The sequence below is a fragment of the Pelodiscus sinensis genome, chromosome 6, assembly GCF_049634645.1.
Source record: "Pelodiscus sinensis isolate JC-2024 chromosome 6, ASM4963464v1, whole genome shotgun sequence".
Classification (NCBI taxonomy): domain Eukaryota; kingdom Metazoa; phylum Chordata; order Testudines; family Trionychidae; genus Pelodiscus; species Pelodiscus sinensis.
The window spans coordinates 94,329,646-94,356,789 of NC_134716.1; the positions used below are offsets into that span (position 1 = coordinate 94,329,646).

Genomic DNA, 27,144 nt, shown 5'->3' on the forward strand with positions numbered 1-27,144 from the left:
CCCTCTGCCCAAGAGGCACGACCTTCTTGTCCAGAACAGTCAGCATCTGTTCCATCCCCAGATCGATCTTCTGGCACTGACAGCATGGTTTCTAGTTGGTTCCAACAAACAGAAATGATCTGCTTGCAAGAGGTCAAACACATTCTTTTACATAGCAGAAAATTATCCACGAGATCCACTTACCTTCACAAATGGGCACGGTTTTCTGCATAGTGCGCGTCAGCATCCCTGGATCCCTACTCCGTGCCTATCCACCGTATCCTGGACTATGTCGTGCACCTCAAGAGCTCTTCTCTCAGCTGCGCCTCTATTAGAGTGCACGTCGCCGCAATCACTGCGTTAAACCACACTGTGGATGGTTACTCAGTTTTCTCTCACCCGACGATGCGGCGCTTCATGAAAAGCTTAGCTAATCTTTTTCCACACCGAACACAGCCAGCACAACCATGGGACCTAGAGATAGTTCTTAATACATTAACTCAAAAACCCTTTGAGCCCTTGGCCACATGCGACTTGCGCACCCTTATAATGAAAGTTATCTTTCTCACTGCAATAACCTCTGCAAGACGGGTTGATGAGCTGGCTGCCTTATCTGCCTTGCCCCCATACACTCTGTTTACCGATCAAGGAGTCATTTTACGTCCTCAACCCACTTTCCTTCTGAAAGTGAATTCAAAATTTCACATCAATGAGCCGATAGTGCTTCCCACTTTCTATCCAAAGCCCCACATCTCGGCAGAACAAGCTCGGCTACATACTTTGGATGCCAGACGTGCCCTGGCTTTCTACATAGACAGGACTAGGTCCATCAGGAAGACAAACAATCTATTCGTGTCTACAGCCGATCGTTCTAAGGGTCAACCATTGTCAGCACAGCGCATTTCGTCAATCATAGTGAACTGCATAAAGGAATGCTATACCCTACATAGTAGACCACTGTTGCAGAATCCGACAGCGCATTCCACGCGTGCAGTCGCTACATCAACTGCATTCCTGAAGGGCGTACCTTTAAAAGACATTTGTAGGGCTGCTACATGGTCGTCAAATTTCACCTTTGCCAAGCACTATGCCATTCCCAACCTTCACCTTCCAGAAGGAGCAGTGGCAACAGCGGTGCTGTCCACAGCCGCAGCACGATAGCTCCGAACCCCCCTTCTTTTAGGGGCTACTGCTGCAAATTCACTTATAGTGGAGCACCCACGGGACACTGCTCAAAGAAGAAGAGGAAGTTACTCACCCTGTGCAGTAACAATGGTTCTTCGAGATGCGTGTCCCGTGGGTGCTCCACGACCCGCCCTCCTCCCCTCTTCGGAATTTCAATTTGTCTTTCAGACCAAGAGGATCAGGAGGAACTGGCGGGAGCCAGACTGTGCGAACGCAAACGGCACGAAAGAGCACGAGCTGCGCTTCGCACATGCGCAGTCCGGCAAACTACGGCTACGAAAATTCTCCTATCTGTGGTGCCGGGACGAGACCGACACCTATAGTGGAGCACCCACGGGACACGCATCTCGAAGAACCATCGTTACTGCACAGGGTGAGTAACTTCCTCTTCTTCAACTTAACCAGCATTCAGCTCCACTGTTTTCTAATGTAACATGATGACAGCATTGGAGTAGCAAGTTCTCAGAAGTGCAGCAGCTGGCAGCATGAGCCATGGGACTCAGTCCAAAATCCTTAGCATTTCTAAATTTCACAGACACAAACTTTTCCCAGCAGTAGGTCTGGTGAATTGAGGGGTTTGAGCGCTTTGTAGAGTATGTAGCCGGATGACAACAGCGGGAAAGTAAAACTGTTGCTTTACCTTTTGGAGTTCAACATGGCTTGGAAGCTCAGCATTACCTCAAGCTTCACAGTTGTCCAAAGAGCCTTGAAGATGCATAGCTCTCCAAAGCGGAATAAAACAGTGAAGTGACACAGGCTTTTCAATAGAATCTAATCCAAAAGAGAGGAAATAGACTCCATGTTACTGCTTTATATATACTGGCTAGTATGAGAACTTTTGGGGACTTAGACTTCCTAATTAATCACAAAATAATCGGTGGCACTTGGGATCAGTATCTGCAGAAGATGCTGCTCTGGGAAGGTGATCTCACATGTGACATGCAATGTGCAGCAGAAGGTTCAAGAGAAATGATGAAAGCTGTAAGAAGCACAACAGCCCCTGAAGTGCATGGACTGAATGAACATCACAGGAGATCTGGTGGCCATATCCATACTGATATGCTTTTATAGTGGGATGCAGCATGAGCAGGTCAAGGATAATACTTGGACAATATTGAAAGGAATGTGACAGGATGAATCATTATAGCAGTGTGTGCAAGAGCAGAGGGTCCTAGAAAGATTTAGTCAGACTTGTACATGATGGCACATCAATGCGTGGTGATATCACCATGGCTCTCTCTTTGAGTTGAAGAGCATATCAGGTTCAGGCTGTCAGGACAGGACTACCATAAAGGATCATACAAACCTCCTTCTGTGCAGCAATGTTAAAAGGGAAATACTTTGTGTGCTTTCAGCTGGTCAATGGGCACTCCTTCAGTGTGATTATTCACAGTGAATTGGACTCGAACACACACATCAAAAGAGTAGGTGCAAACTAATAATAAACAATGAGATAACAATGCAGTCTTTCTGAAAATGTGACTTCATAATAACTAACCCAAAAATAACAGCTGGTGCCAACTGAAATTTGTGGTGGAAGATGGTTGGCACAACAGACCCCTCTTGGGGAATACATCAAGGCACCCTATGGAGCTGATCAGAGTGCACTGTCAGAATCTTACAGAAGCAGCACAAGAAGCAAAAGGGAGAGGCATGTGAACAGTGGAGACAATTTAAGTAGTCCAGTATACAATGAGCTTTTAGATCTGCAAAGCTGGAATATCATGGCACCTGTTGAGGCCAGTACAACCTGGATACGCACTATGGTAGTGGTAAAGAAACCATCACATAAGTTATGCATTTGCATAGACCCAAAGCCACTGAACTGGGCATTGAAAAAATGCTACTATCCACTGCCCTCAACTGATGACATCTTTCCAGTCCTTTCCAAAGCCAGAATCTTTATGGTTTGTGATGTAGAGAATGGACTTTGGCAAATAAGCCTGGATAAAGAGTTCAATATGCCAACAATATCTGCAGTCCAAATTAGTTGCTATGGATGGCTGCACCTGCTAATTGGTATAAACCCAGCACTAGAGGTATTCCAGAGAAAACTCACTCAAGTGCTGGAAAGGCTGCCTGGGGTAAAAATTAATTGTAGATAAGAACCTCATTTCAGGTGAAGAGAGCAATGATATAGAAACGAAATGAGACCATGACTGAAAATGACAAGCTTTCCTACAGCGATGGAACATAAAACAGGAACATAAACATAAGACAGGAACATAAAACTGAAGCCAGAAAAAATTAAACTCCAAAAGCATGAGGTGGTGTATGTTAGAAATCTTCTGACAGCAGAGGGACAAACAACAGATCCCAGTAAGATCAAAACAATCAGCAGCATGCCAGGTCTAGTGGTTGTGAAAAGGATACATTTCGTAAGAATGATACATTGCTGTTCAAATCCTGTCACACCTGGCTGCTGTAGCAGAACTCACATGTTAGTTCACAGGGCAGGTTGTTGAGTGGGACTGGGCAACTTCGCAATAGCAAATATTTGACACTTTGAAACAAATGTAAATGGATGCCACCATCATGCAGTACTACTAGCCAAGAGAACCACTGACACTCCAATGTGTGGATTTGGCCAACAGGAACTGCAGGAATGGGACACAAAGACATGCTCCCCCCCACCCACCCCGACACACACACACACACACTCTCACTCTTGAGTCAGTAGCTAGCTGCTTCTGGGAGCACATGTGGGGGCCACAGTATGCAGGCAGCCTGCCTAAGTCCAACTGCACTGCTGACTAAGCCGCCTGGGGTGAGCACCTCCCAGCCAGAGCCTGAAATTCATACCCCCTCCTACATCCCAAAACTCTGCCCCAGCCTGGAGACCCCTTCTGTACCCACACTCTCTCCCAGAAAGAAAGAAATATTATAGCTATTGTAAGGTAAGAAGTAGACTATTTTGTATAAACTATATTTTCATGCTTTAAGACTGAAGCATGACCACAGAACTTATTTTATTTTCATTTTGTTTTAAATTAAGAAAGAGACTTGCATAAAGAGGCTCCATAAAAACTCTCAGTATGGTCACAAGACCATATCTCAAAGACTGTCTCTAAGACCTGCTTAGTCAATGATAAAGACAAGACTCCAACTTGGCTGCATGCTATCAACTTTTGAATGAAGGGAAACAGGATGGTATGGTGGGCATCATTTATTTTTAAATTTTATATTTAAATATTTGTAAAATGACAAGATCTGTGATAAGTGAAACTGGAGTCAGAGGACCCTTGTTCCTTTGAGTAGTCATTGTTGATGGGACACAAGGGAACAGGTTGTAGTTGGAATTAGATGGGAAGTAATTCCACAGTATGGACAGAGCATTGGACCTGATTTAATAAAGTTATACTTGTTCAACTTAGCCTGCATTCATCTTAACTCTTTGCTAATGAAACACTGAGAGTGTCTCTCACATTCTCTGGATGATAGCCATCTTTCAGGTTAAATGCACAGCCTTTCTCTTCAGGGTAGTACATTTTGACCATTTTGACCTCTTTTCTCACTGTCTGTGACTGGTATTTTAATCTATCAGTAAGAATTCCCACACTTGTTTCATCTTATATTTAGCCCTTCATGGGATCTGCTGACAGCAAAGACACATTTATTTTACTCTCTGAGCATAATAAAATTTTTGGTTTTTGGCTTTTGCAATGATGATCTGAATGCAGAGCTCTCTCTGTAGCTACTTCTTTATTAGCCTCCATTAAATATATTTATTTAATGATAGTTACCCCAACAGTGATATATGAGATGCCATAGATTCCTAAAACTTTATGATGCATCAGATTGTTTTACCTGTCTTACTATTTTTGTTCAAAACAAAACAAAACCCCACTTCTTTGCTGGAAGCTGCTGTAGAGTGAAACTTAAGTAGTTCTCAAATATTGTTTCTACATTCCCATTTTTTCCTACAGACACATACTGATACCTGGCACTTTCCAGTCATTGCTGGGAGGAATTTAGGTCCAGATCCACAAAGGGATTTGGGCACGTAGATCTTGGATTTATGCACTTGTATAATACACAGGACACCTCCCTCCCCACCCCCAACCCTATAGGCACCTAAATTCTGCACATACATTTTCCCTGTAAAAGTTTCCCAGGGTGTGTACATTTATGGTTTTGATTAGGCAAATGGTTGCTTAAAGCAGGCACCTAGATGTCTATCTCATGTGATCCTCCCAGTGTGATCCTCAAATGCAGAGCAAGGGAGATGGGAGAATAACTATCTTGGGGTATGTCTACACTAGCCCCCTAGTTCGAACTAGGGAGGCTAATGTAGGAATTCGAAGTTGCAAATGAAGTCTGGGATTTAAATATCCCGGGCTTTATTTGCATGTTCCCGTCCAGTCACCATTTTGAAATTCCACTAGCCCGAAGTAACTGCCCGCGGCTACACGCAACAGTGAAATAGTAATTCGAACTAAGTCCTTAGTTAGAATTAACTGTTACACCTCATTCTATTTCTCTTTTTAGCCCCAGTGGTTAGGTTCAAAGTTCCCTTGGGATATGGGATGTCCTAGTTCAGCTGCCTCTTTTGCCTGATTAGGAAAAAGGATCTGAATGTGGAAGCACTGAAACTGTTCTTGCAAGAAACAGTAAGTTATCTGATTCCAGGCAAGGGAACTGACAACCTGCACAGGCCCCTGGGCAAGATGGGAGGGAGCAGTGTTCCCTGTAAACTGACTGGTTGGGCGGCCACCCAGAAGAGATTCTAATGCTGCCCAATTGATTAGCAGAGATCCCACATCCAGCCATAGCCAGCAGCATGTTTCTATTGGTGGTGCACATCCGTCTATGCCTAAGTGCACATAACAAAATTAGAGGGGACACTGGGGGAGGAGGGGAGCCGGTTCCTCACTCCTAGAAGGGGCAGAGACTTAGGCAGAAAGGTTGGAGCTAAGGACTCAGCTCTGCATAGAGTACAGCATGCCCCCCCTCAGAGCCACACGGAGCCTGTCACACAATGTTCCAGTGGCTGCAGCTGCCACAGTAACAATGGTGGCAGCTGGGAGCCCCAGGATCCTCTGAATTGCAGACCTTGGGGGCAATTGCCCTCTTCCCCCTTGTCAGTGGGCCTGATTCCAGTAGAGGGTGCCTTGCTGTGGGTCACAAGCAGAGAGAGGTGCCTAACTCCCTGTCATGTATTCATAAGCTAATATTTCCATTCTGTACTTTAAGACTACAAAATGGATGCCCTTTGTGCAATGTAATATTAGTTCACATTCATGTGTTCAGTTCCTGTTCCAATAACAGCAAGAAATAAAACCGAACAGTTCCTTGACTTCAATAAAATATTTGCAAATGCAGGCCAAACTGTTTATATTTGCCTTCATGCAAGCCAATCTGTGCTAACTGGTGAGTAAATATTTCATTTCAGCCATGTATTTACTCGTGGTATTTTAACTGGAACTGTTCAGCTAAATCTTCATACGCTGTTTGAAACCAATGAAGTAACTCTGATTAGACAAACCTGGGACTAAGTCATAGAAATTAATATAAGTACAGGCAATCCACGGGTTATGTACAAGATAGGGACTGTAGGTTTGTTCTTAAGTTGAATTTGTACGTAAGTCGGAAGTGGCGTCCAGATTCAGTCGCTGCTGAAACTGACCAGCAGCTGACTACAGGAAGCCCGAGGCAGAGTTTCTCTGCCCCTGGCTTCCTGGAATCAGCTGCTGATCAGTTTCAACAGCGACTGAATCTGGACGCCTGGAACAGAGCAGCTGGGGCGCTGCCAGGTAGGTCCCTGCCGCGCCGCGCCGCACCTCGGCGCGGCGGGGACCAACCCGGCAGCACCCCAGCTGCTCTACCCCAGGTGTCCCCAAGTCAGCTGCTGCTGAAACTGATCAGCGGTTGATTCCAGGAAGCCCGGGGCAGAGCAACTCTGCCTTCAGCTTCCTGTAGTCAGCCGCTGGTCAGTTTCAGCAGCGGCTGACTTGGGGACGCCTGGGGCAGAGCAGCTGGGGTGCTGCTGGGTTGGTCCAGTAGCGCCGCTCCTCGGCACTACTGGACCAACCCAGCAGCACCTCAGCTGCTCTGCCCCAGGCATCCTGATTCAGCCGCTGCTGAAACTGACCAGCAGCGGCTGAATCAGGATGCCTGGGGCAGAGCAGCTGGGGTGCTGCCGGGTTGGTCCAGTAGCGCTGAGGAGCGGTGCTGCGGGACCAACCCGGCAGCGCCCCAGCTGCCCCCTCCCCAGCAGACCAGGGAGACGCGGAGACGCTTTTCTCGCCCCGGAGGACGCGGGCGGCGGGACTGCGGCGCGTCTGGGCGGTCCCATCGCCTGTGTCCTCCGGGGCGAGAAAAGCCCCGTTCGTAAGTACGGATCCGACATAAGTCGGATCCGCGTAACTCGGGGTCTGCCTGTAACTGAGTACACAGAAAGCCACTCTGTATTTAACCATTTCCTTTAAAGCATCTCAACATTCAGCATTATATTATATTTTATTATTGCCCAAACAAATAGACTCCAGGCAACTATAGTAGGTGCTCCCCCCATTGTCTCAAACTACTGATAACATTCGACTATGTTCTATGTAGTTGTCAAAAATATATGTTCTATAGAAGAGTTTTAGAAAACTTTAAATACTATGAATCATCATAGTTCCACTCCCAAGTGGAGTCCCACATACTAAGGTCAGGTCTACACTATAAAGGAAGGTCAGCTTAAAGTAGGCCATTTCAGCTATGTAAAAAAGTAGCTGGAGTTGACATACCTTAAGCTGAGCTTTGGTGCCATCCTCACAGTGGGAGGTCGATGAGAGAAATGCTCCTGTTAACTTCCCTTATGTCTCATGAGGAATGGGAGTAACAGCACTGACAGGGGTGCCATTAGCATTTGATTTAGTGGGTCTTTACTAGACCTGTTAAATCAAATAACAGAAGATCAATCACTACAGCATCAATCTTCCCACAAGTGGAGATGTGACCAAAGAGATTGTGGAGGGAAGTGATACATTTGCTGCAAACTGAGCAACAGTGACTTGTAGCAGCGCACTCGTGTTCTCTACTTCTCTCTCTGCTACTGCACAAAGAGAAACGTGGGCATGGAGTCCTGATTTAGGTGGAACAACAGAAAGACAGTGGATCCACTATTATGTGAATCCATGGCTAAATCCTTATTGAAGGAGGAGCATAGAAGCAATGGATAATCCTGCAGCTTTAGTTTCAGTAAAAGCAACTGTTGCAGTTTCAAATATTTGTAAGGCCTCAATGATGCCTCTTATGAAATATGTTTCATAATATAATCTATCAAAAGCTTTGCTAATCATTGTATGTAATGATTTGTTTTACCTCCTATGAAATGGTACATCAGGTTTCTCACATATATAGCTATTTCTTATCCAATACACTGCCAGCATATAGTAAATAAATTTGACCTTTTGTCCATGTGCTTTGTGTTCTTCGAGTGCTTGGGAAATGATTATATGCTCAGCAAAATTCACTAGGATATGAATCCTAGGAAAGACAGGATCAATCCCAAAGGTAAACTTCAAAAGATGCCAATCTGTATTTTTGTGTATTGTGAAACTTTTTGTTCCTGCAATTTCCTGAGTATTCACGAACATGTTGTAGTTTGTAATGATACAGGTAGTCACAGTACGTGTCACTATAATAATGATGGTAATTGTATTTGAAATCAAGGCTTAACTTTACTTTTCAGTAATAATAATTTTAAGTAGCTTATTTCTTTGACCTCATTGAGCCTGTTTGTGTCAGTGGGTTTAGTGTAATATTTGAGGAGGAGCAGGAGGAGAAAATGTAGCTAATAATAAGCATATTTGTTCAGGTGCTTTTCTTCTGTTTAAAATTCTGTACTTTTATTTGGATGGCTCATGTGATCAGTTTTTAAAATAGTATGAGAGAAGGAAGTATACCTTTAATATGCTACATTATTGAGATTGGAATAACAATAATGTAGACTGGCCCTTGTCTTGTTTCCCCAGAGGAAAAATTATGACTTTCAGTTAGTGCTCATATTCAGTATTATAATTAAATTGGATTTTATAATAATTTAATAATCATTCAAATCCAAATCAGAATGATACATAATAACTTAAGTTATCAAGAGAGTTGCATAGCAATTGATCTGCCATTGTTTGGGACTTAGGTTGCAAAGAGATGCTGTAAAATAATAATTTAATGAAATGGGTTATTAAGAAAAAAAACTTTTTCTCTTCACCTGCTAATATGTGATGCACACATTCTGTTTCAAAGAAGAGAATTATGGCTAGATTGAATATCCGTAGTACATTTTTTAATATATCACAAGTAAATGGATCTTCCCTAGAGCAGAATATATTCAGATATGTTTACAATCTTTGTGAATCAAGTGTTCCAATATTCTGCTACCATGCAAATAGTTTTAATATATTTGATCATGTAGGTGACAAAGTAATTTATCCTTGAGAACTAATTTTTTTTAAGTTCCCACTGGAGTCCTCTGTCTCCCTTGCTTTTCACTAAATTTAACACCTCATCACATACACACTCATAACGCCTCCCTTCTCCCTCGCTGTCCTTGTGAACAAGAAATCCTAGACTGGATTATATTCTGAGATCACTGTACTGTTCTTTTATTAGCTAGAAAACTCTCTGTTAAGTGATACTGAACAATTTGTACCATATTCAACCTTTGGGTGAGGCAGTTCTCCTGACTTCATTGGAGTTGCCTCTATCTATGTCAGAACTGAATTTGGCTTATTATTTCTGACATGTTCCTATCCTGTGTTGTCCCAGGAAGAGAGACATGAGATTACAAATCAAATTTAAGGTCTTCTGTTACAGCATGTTTGAATTTTACTACTACTGCTAGACTGGGTTGATCAGGCTTTACCTTTTAAAACTACTTTGGGCTTGAAACTCAGGGAAAAAAATTAGTTGAATGCCTAAATACAACAGTGATTGCCTCCCTGAACCTTCAGACTATATCTGGTGCATAGCTATCAGTAAGCTGAGTTTTCTTGTAAAAGTCATTCACTGTAACTCAGTAAGACAAATCACGCAGTCTTCTGTAGGGAAAATCTGCCAAGACATCTGAAAATGATCTGCCAATACGAGATTCATTCTCTTTAGAGTGGCTGATCTCTGACAGTTGATTAACCCCTTTCAGAAAAACTGATTAATAATATAAATTGATATCCACGAGAAACTGTGGGGAGAAAAGAGTCATTTGAATAGAATCAATAAGAATTTAACAGTATGACAATTTAAGGGCCAGATGACATATTTTTCTGTATTAATTTTATTCCTTTGATACTATCATCTTTACTTGATATTTTAGGTTGCTATATATTATTGATCTTTTTCATATAAATCTAAACATATTGGAAATATTACTGTGGAGTGATATATTTTGAACAATGTATAATGGCTGTTGTTATAATTTGGAGTTTGTGTTTTAGAAACCTTTGGAGAGTTAGCTGTTTCTGCATTTTACTTAATGCATTTTCTCTGCAGTTTTCAGTATCCTGTTTTTTCTGCTTTTTAATGAGTGCTCTAATTATCAACAGTTTTACTATGAGAGTTTTTTTACTTTACTAATGACATAGGAGCTCTGAATATAGCTAGTATTCATGCAAAGGGCAAGTGTTGTGCAGCAGGAAATCCTGCTTATCCCTTCTAGCCTATGCTCTATCCAGCTTCATCTCTGCCAGAGCACACCACAAGAAAATAATATTCCCTTACATGATTGGGGCAGGGCTCCTAAAGCACAACTTCTCTGCTTCCTCTCTGAATCATATATTTTTAGACACTTTTGGCACTATCCTTGCAAATGGCCTTTCTCTGGGATCCCTTGGAGACCTTTGTCCCTCATTTATCTCCAAGAAACAAGATGAGATATTGTTTTTGGAAGTCCTACAGGTATCTGTTTTAGCCCTGCTAGAGTAGTTTTTGATAATTCAATGTGACTGCAGATTTTTAATGTTCTGCCACAAATCTGTAGTGTATAGAAATCTGTTCCCTTGTTGTACTTACTATATCTGACACCATTTCATGGAATTTTATAAAGGTTTTTCTCAGCATGTATTTTAGGAAAAATATTGAATGTATTATATATAGTAATGTCATAAAAGTATTATCAATGGCAATCTTTAACGATACATTTTGTTTTAAACATATTTTTGCATATTATCCTGTAAGCCTGGATTGACATATTTAGTCTATAAAATGAATGTGATACAAATAAGCAATGTCAAATTTGAATTAACATTTAATGTTGAGGAAGGCTTTTGCAGCTTGGTAATGCCAGAAATTAGAAAAGCAACCAGAATTAGCAAACTATATGTATTTTATATAATTTCGTATGCAAGAACATAGAAAAAAATATTTCCAGGACAAAAAAAAATGCTTCAATTTTTGGCTTATGTGTCATATTAGAAAACTGTTTGTTTCCATAGACACCTTTTATACTGGTTTCTGAAATTAAAATTAAAGTTATTACTGCCAGATTAGCATACACCTATCTATCTATACACTGTTTTAAAGGATAAACTTAATATTGTCAAGTCTGCAGTTTTGTTACAGAATGGAAAAAATTCCTTCAGTTGCATTACAGAATATAATAAGGACCTGTTATACATTTCCCTCTAAGATCTCCCTCTGTACTATTTGTGTCTATTGATTCAATATCCACATTTATTTATTTTCACATTTGTACAGTGTAGTTGCCTAAGACGCCAAGTGCTTTACGTAATAACAGCAGGCAGTTAACAAAAATATGCAATACCAACAAAACTAACCACATATGGTGGTAAACATTGTTCAACATTTTCCCATGAAAAAGCTACATCATTCGTGTATAATGAGTTGCCTTAAATATAAACCTCAGTTTGAGTGTAGAACAAATCTTGGTCTTTTTTATGATAAATGTCATATATAGTGGTTAGAAATTGTAAAACAAAGAAGAAATAAAGTGATGCAGTAGTTTATTTGACTGCATCGTGAATGAGCTTATTTTTGTTTTGCAATAGAATGGTAGCTATATGAAAATACCTGTTAAATTTACAGATTTATGCTTCTTCTTAAAAATACCCAGAACAAAAACATATTTGTATTTTCTCTAAAGTGGCAATAAATACATTGCAAACAGAAGAAAAATGTTCTCAATGGATTTTTTAAAAAAATCTTTTCAGTTATTTTTCCAGTCTGTGTGATGTTTCTAACTTCCATATAAAGCTGTGTTCAGAAAGCATGATGACATGTGGTCTGATTTATGAAGAGCATAAATTCAGTACTGTAGTTAAGTAGAGCAAGTTTTGACTGTATTCCTTTTAATAGATTTTGTAATAATAAAACAGCCTTAAAAATGATAGGGTTGTTTTCACTTAGAATATCAAACTAATCCAAATCTTACTTGAGCTTTTCAACTATCAACAGACAGGGTACGTCTAGACTACAAGCTTCTTTCGAAAGCCTCTTTTGAAAAAGCCTCTTTCGAAAAAGTCTGTATGCTCTCTTTTGAAAAACCACAGTTCACATTCAATAGCACCTTTTTTTGGAAAGAGCACTTTCGAAAAAAGTCGTTATTCCTCATAAAATGAGGTTTTACGCAATCGAAAAAACTGCCACGTTCTTTCAATATACTTTTGAAAGAACGCGGTGATAGTCTAGACGCAGGGGAAGCTTTTTTTTTTAATAAAAAAAAGCCACTTTTTTCGAAAATACCCTGTAGTCTAGACATACCCATAATGTCTTACAAAGACTTACTTGTACAAAGTGTCATAAATAGAATTGTTTTCCGGAGATTTTAGGAACTGTCAGGAGCAGAAATAAAAGAGAGTTTTGTTTTTATTTAACAATAGTCATGTTTTGTTTTTATAATTTAATATAACTATAAGTTGTGATAGTAAAGAGGATACAGAAACTTTAATATTTATATAGTCTTGCATATTGCTGTATCATTGCTACAGCTCCATTCACACTGTAGGTTATATTAGGAAGAGTACTACAGAATTTTACAGTACACAGTCCATGTGTAACTTAATAACCTTGTTTATGTCAACTCACAGTTCTCCTCATGTCACTGAAATATCTGATGTGAATGTACATGGGCTGCTAAAAATTAACACGTGAAAATAACACATCTAAGTTTTCTATTAAAAACACTTGTTAGCAAACCCTCCTTTATCTGTTTTTGAATTTTACCATCTCTCTATATAATTTTTTTTTCCTGTGGGACAACAAAGTGATGTGATAATATCACTCTTGTGTCCCACCAGCCTCTTTCCTCCCTCCCCCCCCCCCCCCCCCCCCCACTTTCTGCAGTGCTTGGGAGCCAGGGCTATTATACCATGGCCTCCCTCCTCCCTCCTCTCTGGTAACTGGGGGGAGCTGGGGCTCCAGTGCCGCAGCCTTGCACTCCCTCCCCGCCCAAGGCAGCTGGAGGGAGAGACCTGGGCCTAGCAAGGTCTCAGCCCGGCTTCCCTCCTCCTCAGTGGCCAAGGGAGAGAGCCAGGGCTGGCGCAGCCTTGGCTCTCAGTGGCTAGAAGTGGGTGGGCTAGAGCTGGAGATGACGCAGCCATGGGGAGCAGGACCAGGGGGAGAGCATGGGTTGCCACGCCTTATCCTGGCCCTCCCCGGCAGCCAGGGGGAGAGCTGGGGCTGCCTACCCCCAGAGAGAGGGAGGTTGGCAAGCATAGCGAGTGGCGGTACAACCCCCTAGTTACTTTAAAATAGACTATGGTTTTAAAATTGCATTTATTTTCTTTTGAACAAGAACACAATATTTTCATATGACAAGATTCAGAACTCTTGAATCTGTTCACTTGGTGACCTGTTCTTCTCTTACATACAGTATGTTGAGCATATGTCTGATTTTCAGGAAATTTATGATATATTTATGATTTACCTTGAGATTGAAATAAATCCTATAAAAAGTGAGAAAATGGACAAACTGTTAAGGATGAGTACAAAAAAATAGCACAAGCATGAAGGAACAAAATCAGAAAGCCAAAGACACAAAATGAGTTACATTTAGGAAAGGACCAAAAAAATAAATAAAATAAAAAGAGATTCCTTAAATACATTAGGACCAAAAGGAAGATGAAGAAAAATGTAGGTTGTCATCTATCTCTGAGGAAGGAGAGCTAATAACAGATGATAGCAAGAAGGCTAATATGTATTTTTATCAGATTTCACTAAGAAGGTTAATATTGACCAGATGTTTCACACAATCAATGTTAACAAACAAGGAAGAAGGAATGCAAGCTAATAAAAAGTTAAAGAATATGTAGATTAGTTAGATGTAAGTTGGGAAGGGCCAATGAAATACATCTTAGGGTATATAAGGAACTACCTGAAGCAATCTTGAAGCCATTGACAATTATCTTTGAGAACTCATAGAGGAAGGATGAGGTCCCAGGGGGCAAAAAAAGGGAAAACTTAGTATTTATCATTAATAAGGGAAACAAAGAAGACCCTGAGAATTATGAACTACTCAGCCTAATTATATTACCTGGAAAAATACTGGAACAAATAATGAAACAATCAATTTGTAAGTACCTAGAGGCTGAAAAGGTCAAAAGGAGTAGCCTAATGTGGCTTTGCCAAGAAGTAATCATGACAAAACCCTCCTAATTTCCCTCTTTGACAGAATTACTGACTGGTGGATTGGTGGGGAGCTGTATACTTGATATATCTTGATATAGTAAGGCTTTAGGCACAATTCTACCTGATGGTCACATGAACAAACTAGAGAAATATGGTCTAGATTAAATTTCTATAAGGTGAGTGCAAAACTGATTGAAAGACTATACTCAAACAATAGTTATTCATGGTTTTCTGTCAACCTGAGAGAATGAATCTCCTTGGGTTCCTCAACAGTTGGTTGGGTACTAATCAATATTTTCTTTAATGACTTGGATAATGGACTGCAGATTGTACATATAACATCTGCAGATGACATCAGAATGGGAGGGATTGCAAGAACTTTGGTGGACAGAATTAGAATTCAAAATAACCTTGACAAATTGGAGAACTAGTCTAAAATTGTCAAGATGAAATTCAGTAAAAACAAGTACAATAAAGAGCTAAGGAAGGAAAAAAATCAAATGAACAATTGTTAAAGTGGAGAATAATTGGCTGGGTGGATATACTGATGAAAAGAATCTAGAGGTTATAGTGTGGGGGGAGGAATAGCTCAGTGGTTTGAGCATGGGCCTGCTAAGTTCAATCCTTGTAGAGGCCATTGGGGGCAAAAATTTGTCAGGGATGGTACTTAGTCCTGCTGTGAAGGCAGGGGACTGGACTCAATGACCTTTCACGGTCCCTTCCAATTCTAGGAGATAGGCAATCTCCATTATTTTTAAAAAAAATTAAATATGAGTCAACAATGTGATCTGGTTGAAAAAAAAGACTCGTATTTTTCTGGGATGTATTGACAGAAGTGGCAAGTATTAGATATGGGAGATAGTTGTCCCACTATACTTGTTACTACGTTGGCGTCATTTATAAAATACCACATTTTAGGAAAGATGTGGAAAAATTTAAGAGATTCAAGAGGAGAACAACAAATATGAGCAAAGGTTTAAAAACATGGTCTATTTGGAAAGGTTAAACATTAATTGAGTATCTTCAATTTTGTTAAAAGAAGACTTAGGTGGAATATATTAAGTCTTCAAATATTTTAAGACCTGAGATAGAGGACAGTGATCAATTGTTCTCAATGTCCATTGAAGGCAGGACAAAAAGTAATGGGCTTGATATACACTAAGGGATATTTAGATTAGATGGAAGAAAAATATAACTATAAGGGTAGTTAAGCTCTGGCATAGGCTTCCAGGTGAGCTTGTGAAATCTACATATTGGAGGTTTTAAGAAGAGTTTTGGAGACACACCATTTGGGGATGGTCTAACTATATATTTAGAGGACTTAGCTGACTGTTTGATGTCCCTTCCAGCTCGACATTTCTATGATTCTGAGTGTCTCAATCAATGCTGAATAGCAAATGGTCTAAGCTCCCACACAAATGGAATCTCAGTGTAGACTAGCTACTTCATACCCCACCAAAGAAACTGAGGCTTAAAGCCCTAGAGCCAAATTCTCTGAAAAGCCTAAGTCTATTTAAGTTTAATCCCTTTTTGGCCTCCTCAGTGTGAAAGTTTGGTTTACTTAGATTCTCTGAATTACTTACTATCACTACTCATTTGCTTTAAGTGTTTGGATTCATGGTTTGAGTTAGTGATTATTACTTTCTCTTAATCCTGTAGCCTACTATTACCTTTAAGTCTGTCAAGTCAATGGCTAAAAATATGTTAAAATATGAGAGAAGTGTGTGATTTGAGGAGGAAATGAAAGCATGTATATAGTTGAAAGTAACAAAAAGTCCATTTATACCCATTGAGCTGCTGGATTAGACAACAAAAAGCTAAGAAAAAATACTGCATAACAAGTAAACAGCAATATTTATTACCTACATACTAGAAAACATAAGGCCCATGCATTAACAGATGGGATAGGGACACAATCTTCAGAACTGTGGCCAATCTCATCACACAATCTCCTCCATAAACGTATCTAGTTCAGTCTTGATGAGTCTCAGTCAGATGCAGGCAGCATATTTGGTGAGATTATGTGGCCTGCGTTGTGCAGGGGGTCAGACTAGATGATCATAATGGTCCCTTCTGACCTTAAAGTCTATGAGTTTTGTCGACAAAAGTCCACTTTCATCGACAAAACCCTGTAGTCTAGACACACCCTAAAAATACTGTCATATGAGTGGAAATTAGGTAAATATTACTTTTATTTATATCATCAGAACTGACTTAAATGGGGCCTGCATTTTTTATAGTCTTGCCTTAATCTTTGTATTCATGCCCCTTGGTGTAAAAGAAGCTATTTGCATATATATTTACATGTATATGCAACCACACTTAAGTTGCAGCCCCTGGGGCTTCCAAAGTTGAGTAGCCCTGATCTATGACTATAGTCAGGGGATTCAACTTTATGCTTTGTCTGTCCCTAAACCTCCAACTACTAAAAGCTGAGACTTGAAAATAGAGGATAAATCACTCAAAAGTGCTCTGTTATCGTCTTTTCCTCTGAAGCTTCTAACACATGCCACTGTCAGATGACAGAATATTGGTCTTGCACAAAAGGGATCTGAAGAGGACATGCAAATGAGCTGTCCATTTGCATTTCCTCTTGCAGAAGAGGCTCGTAGTATAGACATAGCATTTGATGCAAGTTGTGAGTCCTGAGATGTGCTCCAAAGGTGCTCTGTGACTAACGGGCTCATAATGAAGTAGATTTGAATGATCATTTAATAAACCTGCTGAAGAAAAAGTTTTCATATGGTGTATATAGTTTTGTAGCTGTTTGGTTAAAATGAATGAGCTTCTAAAGAAAAAGCTTTGCTGTGGATAAATGACTTAATGTCAGTACTTCAGTTAATAATCCCCCATGAAATTAAATAACTGTTGAAGGGAGAGCCTTATAAATAAAGGATATATGTAATTTAAAATCCAGAACTTCCTGTTGCTAAGTAAAAAGGCATTCTATCAACACATGCTAAATAATAATATGAATATGGAAATTATGTTTCCACAAGGAAAATAAAGAAGGGTTCCCATTTATGAGAGCTTCTTTTATTCCTTCCCCTCCTCCAGGTGTATTTTATTCTTCTTTGGCTGCCATCTGGCTTGTTTCCTTTGGCCAAGAGGACTGATCATGTGATTATAACTACTGCTAGTATTTAGTTCCTTAGCCAGCTACTGAAAGGGTTCATGCCTAAGAAGCCTGACTCCATCCTGTCACATAATTATGCTGCATGACATTCAAACCTTAGGTCCTTGGATGTCAAACATGACCCTTAAATGAGGGGTTTCCATATTGCTAATGACAAGGGGTTTCTTAACTGTATAAATGCTTTCTTAGGGTATGTCTATACTTGCTCCCTATCTCGAGATAGGGATGCAAATGTAGTGTACTGAAATTGCTAATGAAACACGGGATTTAAATATCCCATGCTTAGTTAGCATAATCGCGTCTGGTCACCATTTTGAAATTGCATTATTGCTAAATAAAATGCCCCGTGTAGCAGCGTTATTTTGAGAGAAAACCCTTCTCTTGAAATAACTGTTAAATCTCATTGTATGAGGAAGGGTTATTTCGAGAGAAGGGTTTTCGAGAGAAGGGTTTTCTCTCGAAATAACGCTGCTACACGGGGCGTTTTATTTCACAATAATGAGATTTCAAAATGGTGACGCAACGAGATTATGCTAATTAAGCCCGGGATATTTAAATCCTGTGCTTCATTAGCAATTTCGGTATACTACATTTGCATCCCTATCTCGAGATAGGAAGCAAGTGTAGACATACCCTAAGAGAGCAAAGTGAAGTATTCTAGAGTTTCTTAGAAAGGTATAACAAGTGGGGTTCCACAGGGATCTGCTTTGGGACCAGCTCTGTTCAATATCTTCATCAACGATTTAGATATTGACATAGAAAGTACACTTATTAAGTTTGCAGATGATACCAAACTGGGAGGGGTTGCGACTGCTCTGGAGGATAGTGTCATAATTCAAAATGATCTGGACAAATTGGAGAAATGGTCTGAGGTAAACAGGATGAAGTTTAATAAAGACAAATGCAAAGTGCTCCACTTAGGAAGGAGTAATCAGTTTCACACATACAGAATGGAAAGCGACTGTCTAGGAAGGAGTACAGCAGAAAGGGATCTAGAGGTTATAGTGGACCACAAGCTGAATATGAGTCAGCAGTGTGATGCTGTTGCAAAAAAAGCAAACATGATTCTGGGGTGCATTAACAGGTGTGTTGTGAGCAAGACATGAGAAGTCATTCTTCCACACTACTCTGCGCTGGTTAGGCCTCAGCTGGAATATTGTGTCCAGTTCTGGGCACCACATTTCAAGAAAGATGTGGAGAAATTGGGGAGGGTCCAGAGAAGAGCAACAAGAATGATTAAAGGTCTAGAGAACATGACCTATGAAGGAAGGCTGAAAGAATTGGGTTTGTTTAGTTTAGAAAAGATAAGACTGAGGGGGGACATGATAGCCGTTTTCAGGTATCTAAAAGTGTGTCATAAGGAGGAGGGAGAAAACTTGTTCATCTTGGCCTCTGAGGATAGAGCAAGAAGCAATGGGCTTAAACTGCAGCAAGGGAGGTTTAGGTTGGACATTAGGAAAAAGTTCCTAACTGTCAGGGTGGTCAAACACTGGAATAAATTGCTCAGGGAGGTTGTGGAATCCCCATCTCTGGAGATATTTAAGAGTAGGTTGGATAAATGTCTATCAGGGATGGTCTAGACAGTATTTGGTCCTGCCATAGGAGCAGGGGATTGGACTCGATGACCTCTCGAGATCCCTTCCAGTCCTAGTATTCTATGATTCTATGATTGTCCCTTTGGTAAAATTGTAAAAACAAGTAGATTAAAGTTTGTTTGGTTTTTTATTTATTTGTACTGTGGTATCTCAGAGATTGGGATCTCATTGCACTAGATACTGTACAAAGAGACAGTGGTGTTTGTTTGCATCTGTATTCACTAGAAATGTTTAGTCTTAATATTATAAACTTTGATGGTTTCCAGTTTAATTTGCTTAGTCATTAAAAAACTTACTGTGTGGTGAAACTTACAGTGCATGATTTTGGTCTCTGTCTGATCCACCTCAGAAGTTCCTTGATTCAAAATGTGCTTTGTCACCAGTAAAATGAGATGTTGAATATAATTCTGCTGTGTCTTAGACATATGTTTACACAAACATCAGCTCTAACAAAATCTGAGTTGCCCCATACAAAACATTTACCATTGGAAGCTGAGATATCGCAAGAAACATTCAGATAAGGATTAAACAGTATTGACAGAATTAAATTAATATTCATACTATGTACAGTGCCTTGATTATTGCTATTGCTATATTCCTACCTAGCCTCTTTATAACAGTAATGTCCAAAGGTGCCAGAAGCTCTAGAAATATGTGGTAAGGCCAATTCCTTGCCCCCAAAAGTTTATATTACAATGAGATAAACAATAGGAGAAAACGTACAATGTACAAGTAAATTGTTATGGTGAAGACTGTCACTTATTTAAATGTCTCATACTGTCCTCCCCTACACACAATGAGCTTTCGCCTGCATGAGTTTCCTGTGTTTGGAGGGGAGGGGGTTTCAGAAATTGTCCTCTTAGTGTTGTATGAACAAAACATTGATCAGAAATATATAAACAGGCAAGCTGTAGGTAGTAGTTATTCTTAATGCTGTAAGCTGATTAAGTTTACTTAAGATCTTGCAAGCTAACGGAGTAAAAGATAGGTTAAGATCTGAGTGACAGACCTCCAGGATATATGCAGAGTCTACTGTAGGTGCTAGAGGTGGTGCTGATAATTAGTCATTACTCCTCTGTGGTTCAGTTTCAAATCACTCTCTTGACTTAATCCTTGGAAGTCTTGGGTTGCGGAAAATGCCATTTTGTATCTGAGAAAAAAAATCCTGACTAACTGTGGATTTTGCAGAACCTGTAGCACTTTTTGCAAGAATTATGAATGATCACCCCAAGATCCAATCTAACTTCTAGCAGAGATGATTACACTCCATCCCAATTTCCCCTTCACCTTTCCTAGGATATAGTATTCATTTACTGATCTCAATTGTTGTATAATGTTGCTGTGGGTTATGGTAAATAATTGTGTTTCATCTGAGACAGAGGTGACTCAAATTCAGTGATTCCTATTGGCAGTTTGTATTACAAGTTTCAGTTGTAAAGCACTTTGGGCACATCTTCACAGTAGCATTATTTCAAAATAATAAAGTGAGCATCTACACAGCAAGCCCATTATTTCAAAATAATATTGAAATAATGGGTGTCTTATTCCAAATTCTGTCACTCTAATTTTACAATGAATAAAGCCTATTCCAAAATAGCTATTTCAGAATAGGGTGTGTGGGCACCTAAAGTTATTCAAAATAAGAGGCCTCCAGGAAATCCCATGGATTGAGGTCCACGTGGAATGAGGAGTACATCTAGTTCAGATTAGGAACTAGCTACTCCGTGCCGCGTGTAGCCGCGCGGCACGGGATTCAAACTGCCGGCATTTAAAAATGGCGCCGGCTGGCTTCATGCAAACGAAGCCTGGGAAATTCAAATCCCGGGCTTCATTTGCAAGTGCGGTATGCCTACATTACCCTCTTACTTCGAATTAGGAGGGTAGTGTAAACATACCCTTGGTGAAGTCAAGGTGTCCATTGTATGGCTTCATCAGCCATGGGAGCAGAGGGTAGGCTGTGTCTCCCATGATGCACATGGGCAAGTCCATGTTCCCAATCCTGATGGTGCGTTTGGGGAAAAAATTGCAGTGCCAGTGTGCAGCTTCTGGAAGAGGCTGGAGTTGCAGAAGACACATGCATTGTTTGCCTTCTCTGACCACCTGACATAGATGTCTAGGAACTAGCCCTGGTAGTTGACGAGGGCCTGCAGGACCATCAAAATGTACCTCTTCCAGTTGATGTATTCAAATGCCCAGTGACTGGGGGACTGGATGGGGATATGGGTGCCATCAATAGCCCCCCCCCCCCTCCCCACTGTTGGGGAAGCCCACGGCAGCAAAGCCGACAATAATGGGATCCAGGTTGCCCAGGTTGATGACCCTGTGCAGCAGGACGGTGTTGGTGACCCTCACCACCTATAGAAGGAGACACACAGAGAATCACAGGGTTATCAGGGCCCTCAGCAGGGCCCTGAGCCCAACCTTCTCCCCAGTCCCCCACACACCAGAGCAACCCTGACTTGCCCCATCCTCTGGCAGGGCTTTGTGAAGACATGACTGAAAAACCTCCTGGGGAAGGGGCTTCCACCACCACCATCCCCTTCTCTAGGGAACCCCATTCCAGCACTTTACCATCCTCCTGGGACAATAGCATGAGAGCACCATACCTGCATGACCAAGTCCCTGACAGTCCCCATGACAAACTGGTTCCCCACAGAGCAGTAGTTGTCTGGCATGGTGAGACTCCAGGTAACAATGGCTACCCACTTCTGGAGGGGGATGGCAGGTCTCATATGGGTGTCCCGTCACCTGAGGGCAGTGGTAAGCCACTCACACAGCTCCATGAAGGTATCCTTCCACATGTGGAAATTCTGGAGCAACTGCTGGTCATCCCACTACTCCAGGACAAAGTGGTTCCACCAGCTGGAACTGATGTCAAGTTGCCAGAAGCAGTAGTGCATGGTGTGCAGGGGAGGGCGGGTGGGGTCAATCTTCATGAGCAGTCCCTGGAGACAGGAGAGGAGGTGTCCTGCAATGAGTTGGGGGTCCTGTTCCTGTAGGGCCATGAGGGCAGCCCTCAGAAACTGCAGCAGGAGGTGCAGCATGCGATATAAGAGCCGTTGACTGCTTGGAGGCAGATCTGGTTCTATGGTAGGAATGCTGTGGTGTCCACAAAGGCAACCCGAGCAGGCAGAGAAAAGGCTTTGCTGTCCCTCAAGGAGGCAGGCAAAGAAGAAGAGCCTGAGACACGACTGTACAGGTGAGTCCCTTAAAGCACGAGCCTCAGATAGCCTCAGGCAGCAGCTACTGGAAGTAACAGTTGTCCTGATGCCTTGCCTGAAGTGCTTCCAGGTGGCCTTAAATGTGATTCAATATCCAATCAGTGTGGATGCTCTATTTTGAAATAGCTCAGCACTATTTTGATGGGCATTTGCTGTGTAGATACTCTATTTAAAAATAAGTTATTTCCGAGTTTTTGTTCCAAAATAAGCATGCAGTGTAGACGTGCCCTTTGAGATCTTTTACAATGTAATAGATGGTTTGCAAGACATGTACCAGAAATGCCAAAAAATACTGGTTTTGATTTTAAAGTGTTATATCTGCAAGGATTTTTATTTTACTGTCAAGACGATGTCAGTTGCAATTCTCTGATGTGCAACAAATCTTATGCCACTATAAATAGAACTATCAGCAGATCTAATACTGAATACATCAGGTACACAAGCTGACCTTAGTTCAGCATGTACCCTTGTCAAGATGCAATAATTTTTAGATGTTGCATAAAACAAGAATGTAACTGGTTAAGAGGCTAATCAAAATTCCCTGTCAACATTAGTTTAGTGCTGTGTCTGTATTTGTATGTAGCTCATGAGCTAGGACATATCATTTAATGAAGCTAGGAATATTGAGAACTGTGGAGCTTTCCTGAACTGAGATTAGCCATATCTGTTAGACCTAACAAAAGCAGCTTACTTCTGACATCTGGGAGACAGCAGGAAGTTCAGTGTTTAAATGGGCTCTTGTGACAGGGATATGTGATTACTAACAAAAAATGCTGCAGTATACTAAAAAATAGCTAAGGACCCATGGGTAAAAAGAAATGTAGACACCCCTATACCTGGCATCCTTGGGAGCATAAAAGTGGGTCAGACTATTGGTCCATTCCATCTCATCCACTATCAGGTCATGACGGCACCAACTGGTCCAGAGGAAAGTGTAAGAAGCTCTGTAGTTAGCTTCTCTCAAGAAAGATTTCCTCTTAAACCCTACTGGTTAGAAACTGGTATATTTTGTGAAGAATAACGATCTAGATCCCTTCCAAAATTCTTGGGTGTATAATATTTACTCTAATAACTCTGGATATTTTTGTTATCCATATTGATATCTAATCCTTTTTGCATCTTGTTAGATTCTTGGCCTCAACAGTATCTTATGATAATGAGTTCTGCAGGCTAATTATATATTCACAAAATCAGAGAAATGGAAGGAACCTCATCAAGTCCATTCCCCTGTACTCAAGGCATGACCATACACCATATAGACCAGGAGTGGGCAAACATTGGCCTGTGGGGCCAGATCCAATCTGCCAGGGCTAGATCTTGGTGGGCCCCCGCTGCCATATTTAGCTGCATCGTCGCAGGTACCAGTGACCACAGCTCCCTTTGGCCACAGATTGCTGTTCCCGGCTAATGGGAGCTGCAGGAAATGGTGTCCCTGTCTGGGTCACTTCCTGCCATTGCCATTGGCTGGGAACAATGATCTACAGCCAACAGAACCTGCGCTCGCCAGTACCTGCAGCCATGCAGTTAAATATAGCAGTGGCTAACCCTGGTGAACTGTCGCTGTGTTATTGTCCACCTGTGATCTAGACCATCCCTAACAGGTGTTTGTCTAACCCGCTCTTAAAAATCTTCAATGACAGATTACACAACCTCCCTAGGCAATTTATTCCAGTGTTTAACCACCGTAAACGGGAGTATCTTTTCCTAATTTCCAACCTAAACTTCCTTTGCTGCATTTTAAGCCCATTGCTTGTTTTTCTGTTACCAAAGGTTAAGGAGAATAATTTTTCTCACTCCTCTTTGTAATAACCATTTTAGGTACTTGAACATTGTCATCGTGTCCCCTCTCAGTCTTCTTTTTTCCCGTCTAAAAAAATCCCATGTCTTTCAGTCTTCCCTCATCAGTCATGTTTTTTAGATCTTTAATCATTTTTGTTGGCCTGCCCCTGACTTTTTTCAATTTGTCCACATTTTTCCTCAAATGTGGCACCCAGAACTGGACACAATATTCTGGTAGAGCCCTATTTAATGCAGGGTTAGAGTGGAAGAATTACTTTATGTGTCTTGCTTACAACATCACTGTTAATACATATCAGAATGATGTATGCGGGGCAGAGGAGGTTGTTTTATTTTTTCCAAGTGTCACACTATTGATTCATTTTTAGCTTGTGATAATCTTGTGATAAACCCCCTCCCCTCAGATCACTTTCTGCACTACCAGATCACTAGTCATTTCCCATTTTGTATGTATGCAACTGATTGTTCCTTCCTAAGTGGAGTACTTTGTATTTGTCCTTACTCTTGAAATGAGAGCCATTCCATGTTTCTATTTCAACCTCTTTAGATGGTGTTAAATTTGCATATAAATTCCAGCTCAGCAGTTTGTCATTGCAAGGGTTTTATTTGTTTGTTTGTTGGTGTTTTTTTCCCCCCGAAAAAGTTAATTTTCAAGTCAGTGTCCAGGAAGGTTAACCAGGAAGGTTAAAGTGCTGCCCCACCAGTTTTTGTATGATGCCATTCTTGACGTCTGATTTGTGTCCATTTATCCTTTTCCTCAGAGATAGTCCAGTTTCTCCACTGTACATGGCAAAGGGGCATTACTGGCATATGATCACATATATTACATTAGTAGATGTGAATGTAAATGGGCCTTTGATGGTATAGCTGATGTGGTTTGGCCCTAAGATGGTGTCACTGGGGTAGATATGTGGACAGAGTTGGCAACAGTGTTGCAAGGTTCTTGGGTTCGTGTTTCTGTTGTGGGGTGTAAAGTTGGTGGTGACTATTTAACTGAGGTTGGATGGCTGTCTGTAAGCAAGGACTGGTCTGCCTCCCAAGGCCTGTGAGAGTGAGGGATTGTCATCTAGGATAGTTTGTAAATCCTTGATGATGTGTAGGAGAGGACCTGTAGATAATGACTAGTGGTGATCTGTTGCTTTCTTTGTTGGGTCTGTTCTGTAGTAAGTGACTTCTGGGACCCACCTAGCTTTGTCAATCTGTTTCTTTACTTCTCCATGTGAATATTGTAGTTTTAAGAATGCTTGATAGAAATCCTGTAGATGTTTTTGTGTCTGTCTGAGGGATTGGAGCAAATGTGATTTTATCTTACGTGGAAGCCATATACTACAGCAGGAAGCCTGGGCTACCAGGAAGCTAGTCCCAGGGAGAAGATGATTCTGGACAGAAGGAACTCGTGGAGTGATGATCAGTCACAGAGACAAAGTACTTGCAGGAAAGGACAGGAGCAGCTCAGGAGACAGAGCTGGATGTGGAACCTCTAGGGGAACACTTATGCAGCAAAAATAATGCAGTCAGGGAGAAGAAAGGCAGTGGCAGGCAGAACCATCTCTAGTGGGCCCTGATCCTGCCCCACCTCTGCCCCTCTCCACTTCCCCTTTTCTCCAAGCCCTGTCACTGCTTTGCCACGTTCCTATTCTGCCCCTTCCATCCCCGTTGCCCCCCTAGCCCAAAGCCTTCTTTCCTATGCAATGTGAGCCAGCAGATTACTGAGGGGTCTAGGGTGGGGCAGCAACAGGGGTTGTCCTCCATCCCCTCACTCACCATGGCAACAGGAGCAGCCCGTTTACTGCATGTCAGGAAACAGAGTGTCCTGTGACTGGGGCCAGGGTGCTCTGCTTCCTGCCACCATGGTTGCTCTGGCTCCTGCTGCTGCAGTGGACAGGAGCTGACCCCTTCTGCTGCCCCATTCCAGACCCCACAGGTAATAGCACAAGCCTCCCTGAACCCTGCAAATCCCATCCATAAGACAGTTGAGGCAGCCACAGTGAGCTCCCCCAAAATGCAGGGCCATCCTATGGATGGGACTGCTCTGGAGGCAGGACATCCCACAGGGGCCCAAACTCCAGACGAAGAATTCAGCTTGGCCTGTGGCTAAAGTGCCAAGACATAAAACTGTTTAATCCAGAGGCAGAGGATTTTCTGGTGGAGTTGCTGACTAATGATTCCACTTCTCTTTGGGGGGATTTTTTTCTGTTAAATAAGAGGCCTTTTGAAGAGCCTAATTGGACTTGTTTATATCCTGAGTGAGGGAAATCAGGTCAGAGTACCACATCAACCATAAGGGGGAGCATTTTAAAGGGTGAGAGACCCAACAACACCCACTGGACACAAATCAACACAACCAGTGTCTCAGCATACACAGTAATCCCAAATACATATAGTTGTCACTGGAGCACACACATTCTTTGCTACTTGCACAAATCTTCTAGCACAAATTGCCCTCCTCTCATGGAAATCAACAGAACCACCAAGTGAGCATATTAATCCCATATACAGATTGAGATTGGAGCATAAGAGGGGGCACAGGCTCTGGATGGACATGCAGGCTGTCTCTTGGGGCTGTGTTTGAGAGATTTGGGATACAGGAAGGGGCTCTGGGCTGGTGCAAGGGGTTGCAGTGTGTACATGTGTGTGTATTTGTGAGGGCCCCAGCTGGTGTTGC

General features: G+C 41.5%; 1 protein-coding gene across 8 annotated transcripts in view; it reads left to right on the plus strand.

Annotated features, from left to right (window-relative positions):
- The window catches only part of PDE4D (phosphodiesterase 4D), a 1,060,501-nt gene that overhangs the window by 744,537 nt on the left and 288,820 nt on the right, over nt 1-27,144 (plus strand). Inside the window, exon 1 of one of the 8 annotated variants that reach the window (XM_075932869.1) lies at nt 10,692-11,043. The exons of the other annotated variants lie outside the window; for them this stretch is intronic. Coding sequence (XP_075788984.1) covers nt 10,955-11,043 — 89 coding nt within the window. The 5' untranslated portion in view covers nt 10,692-10,954. Of the gene's footprint in view, nt 1-10,691; nt 11,044-27,144 lie in introns of those variants that run through there. 8 annotated transcript variants of the gene reach the window in all.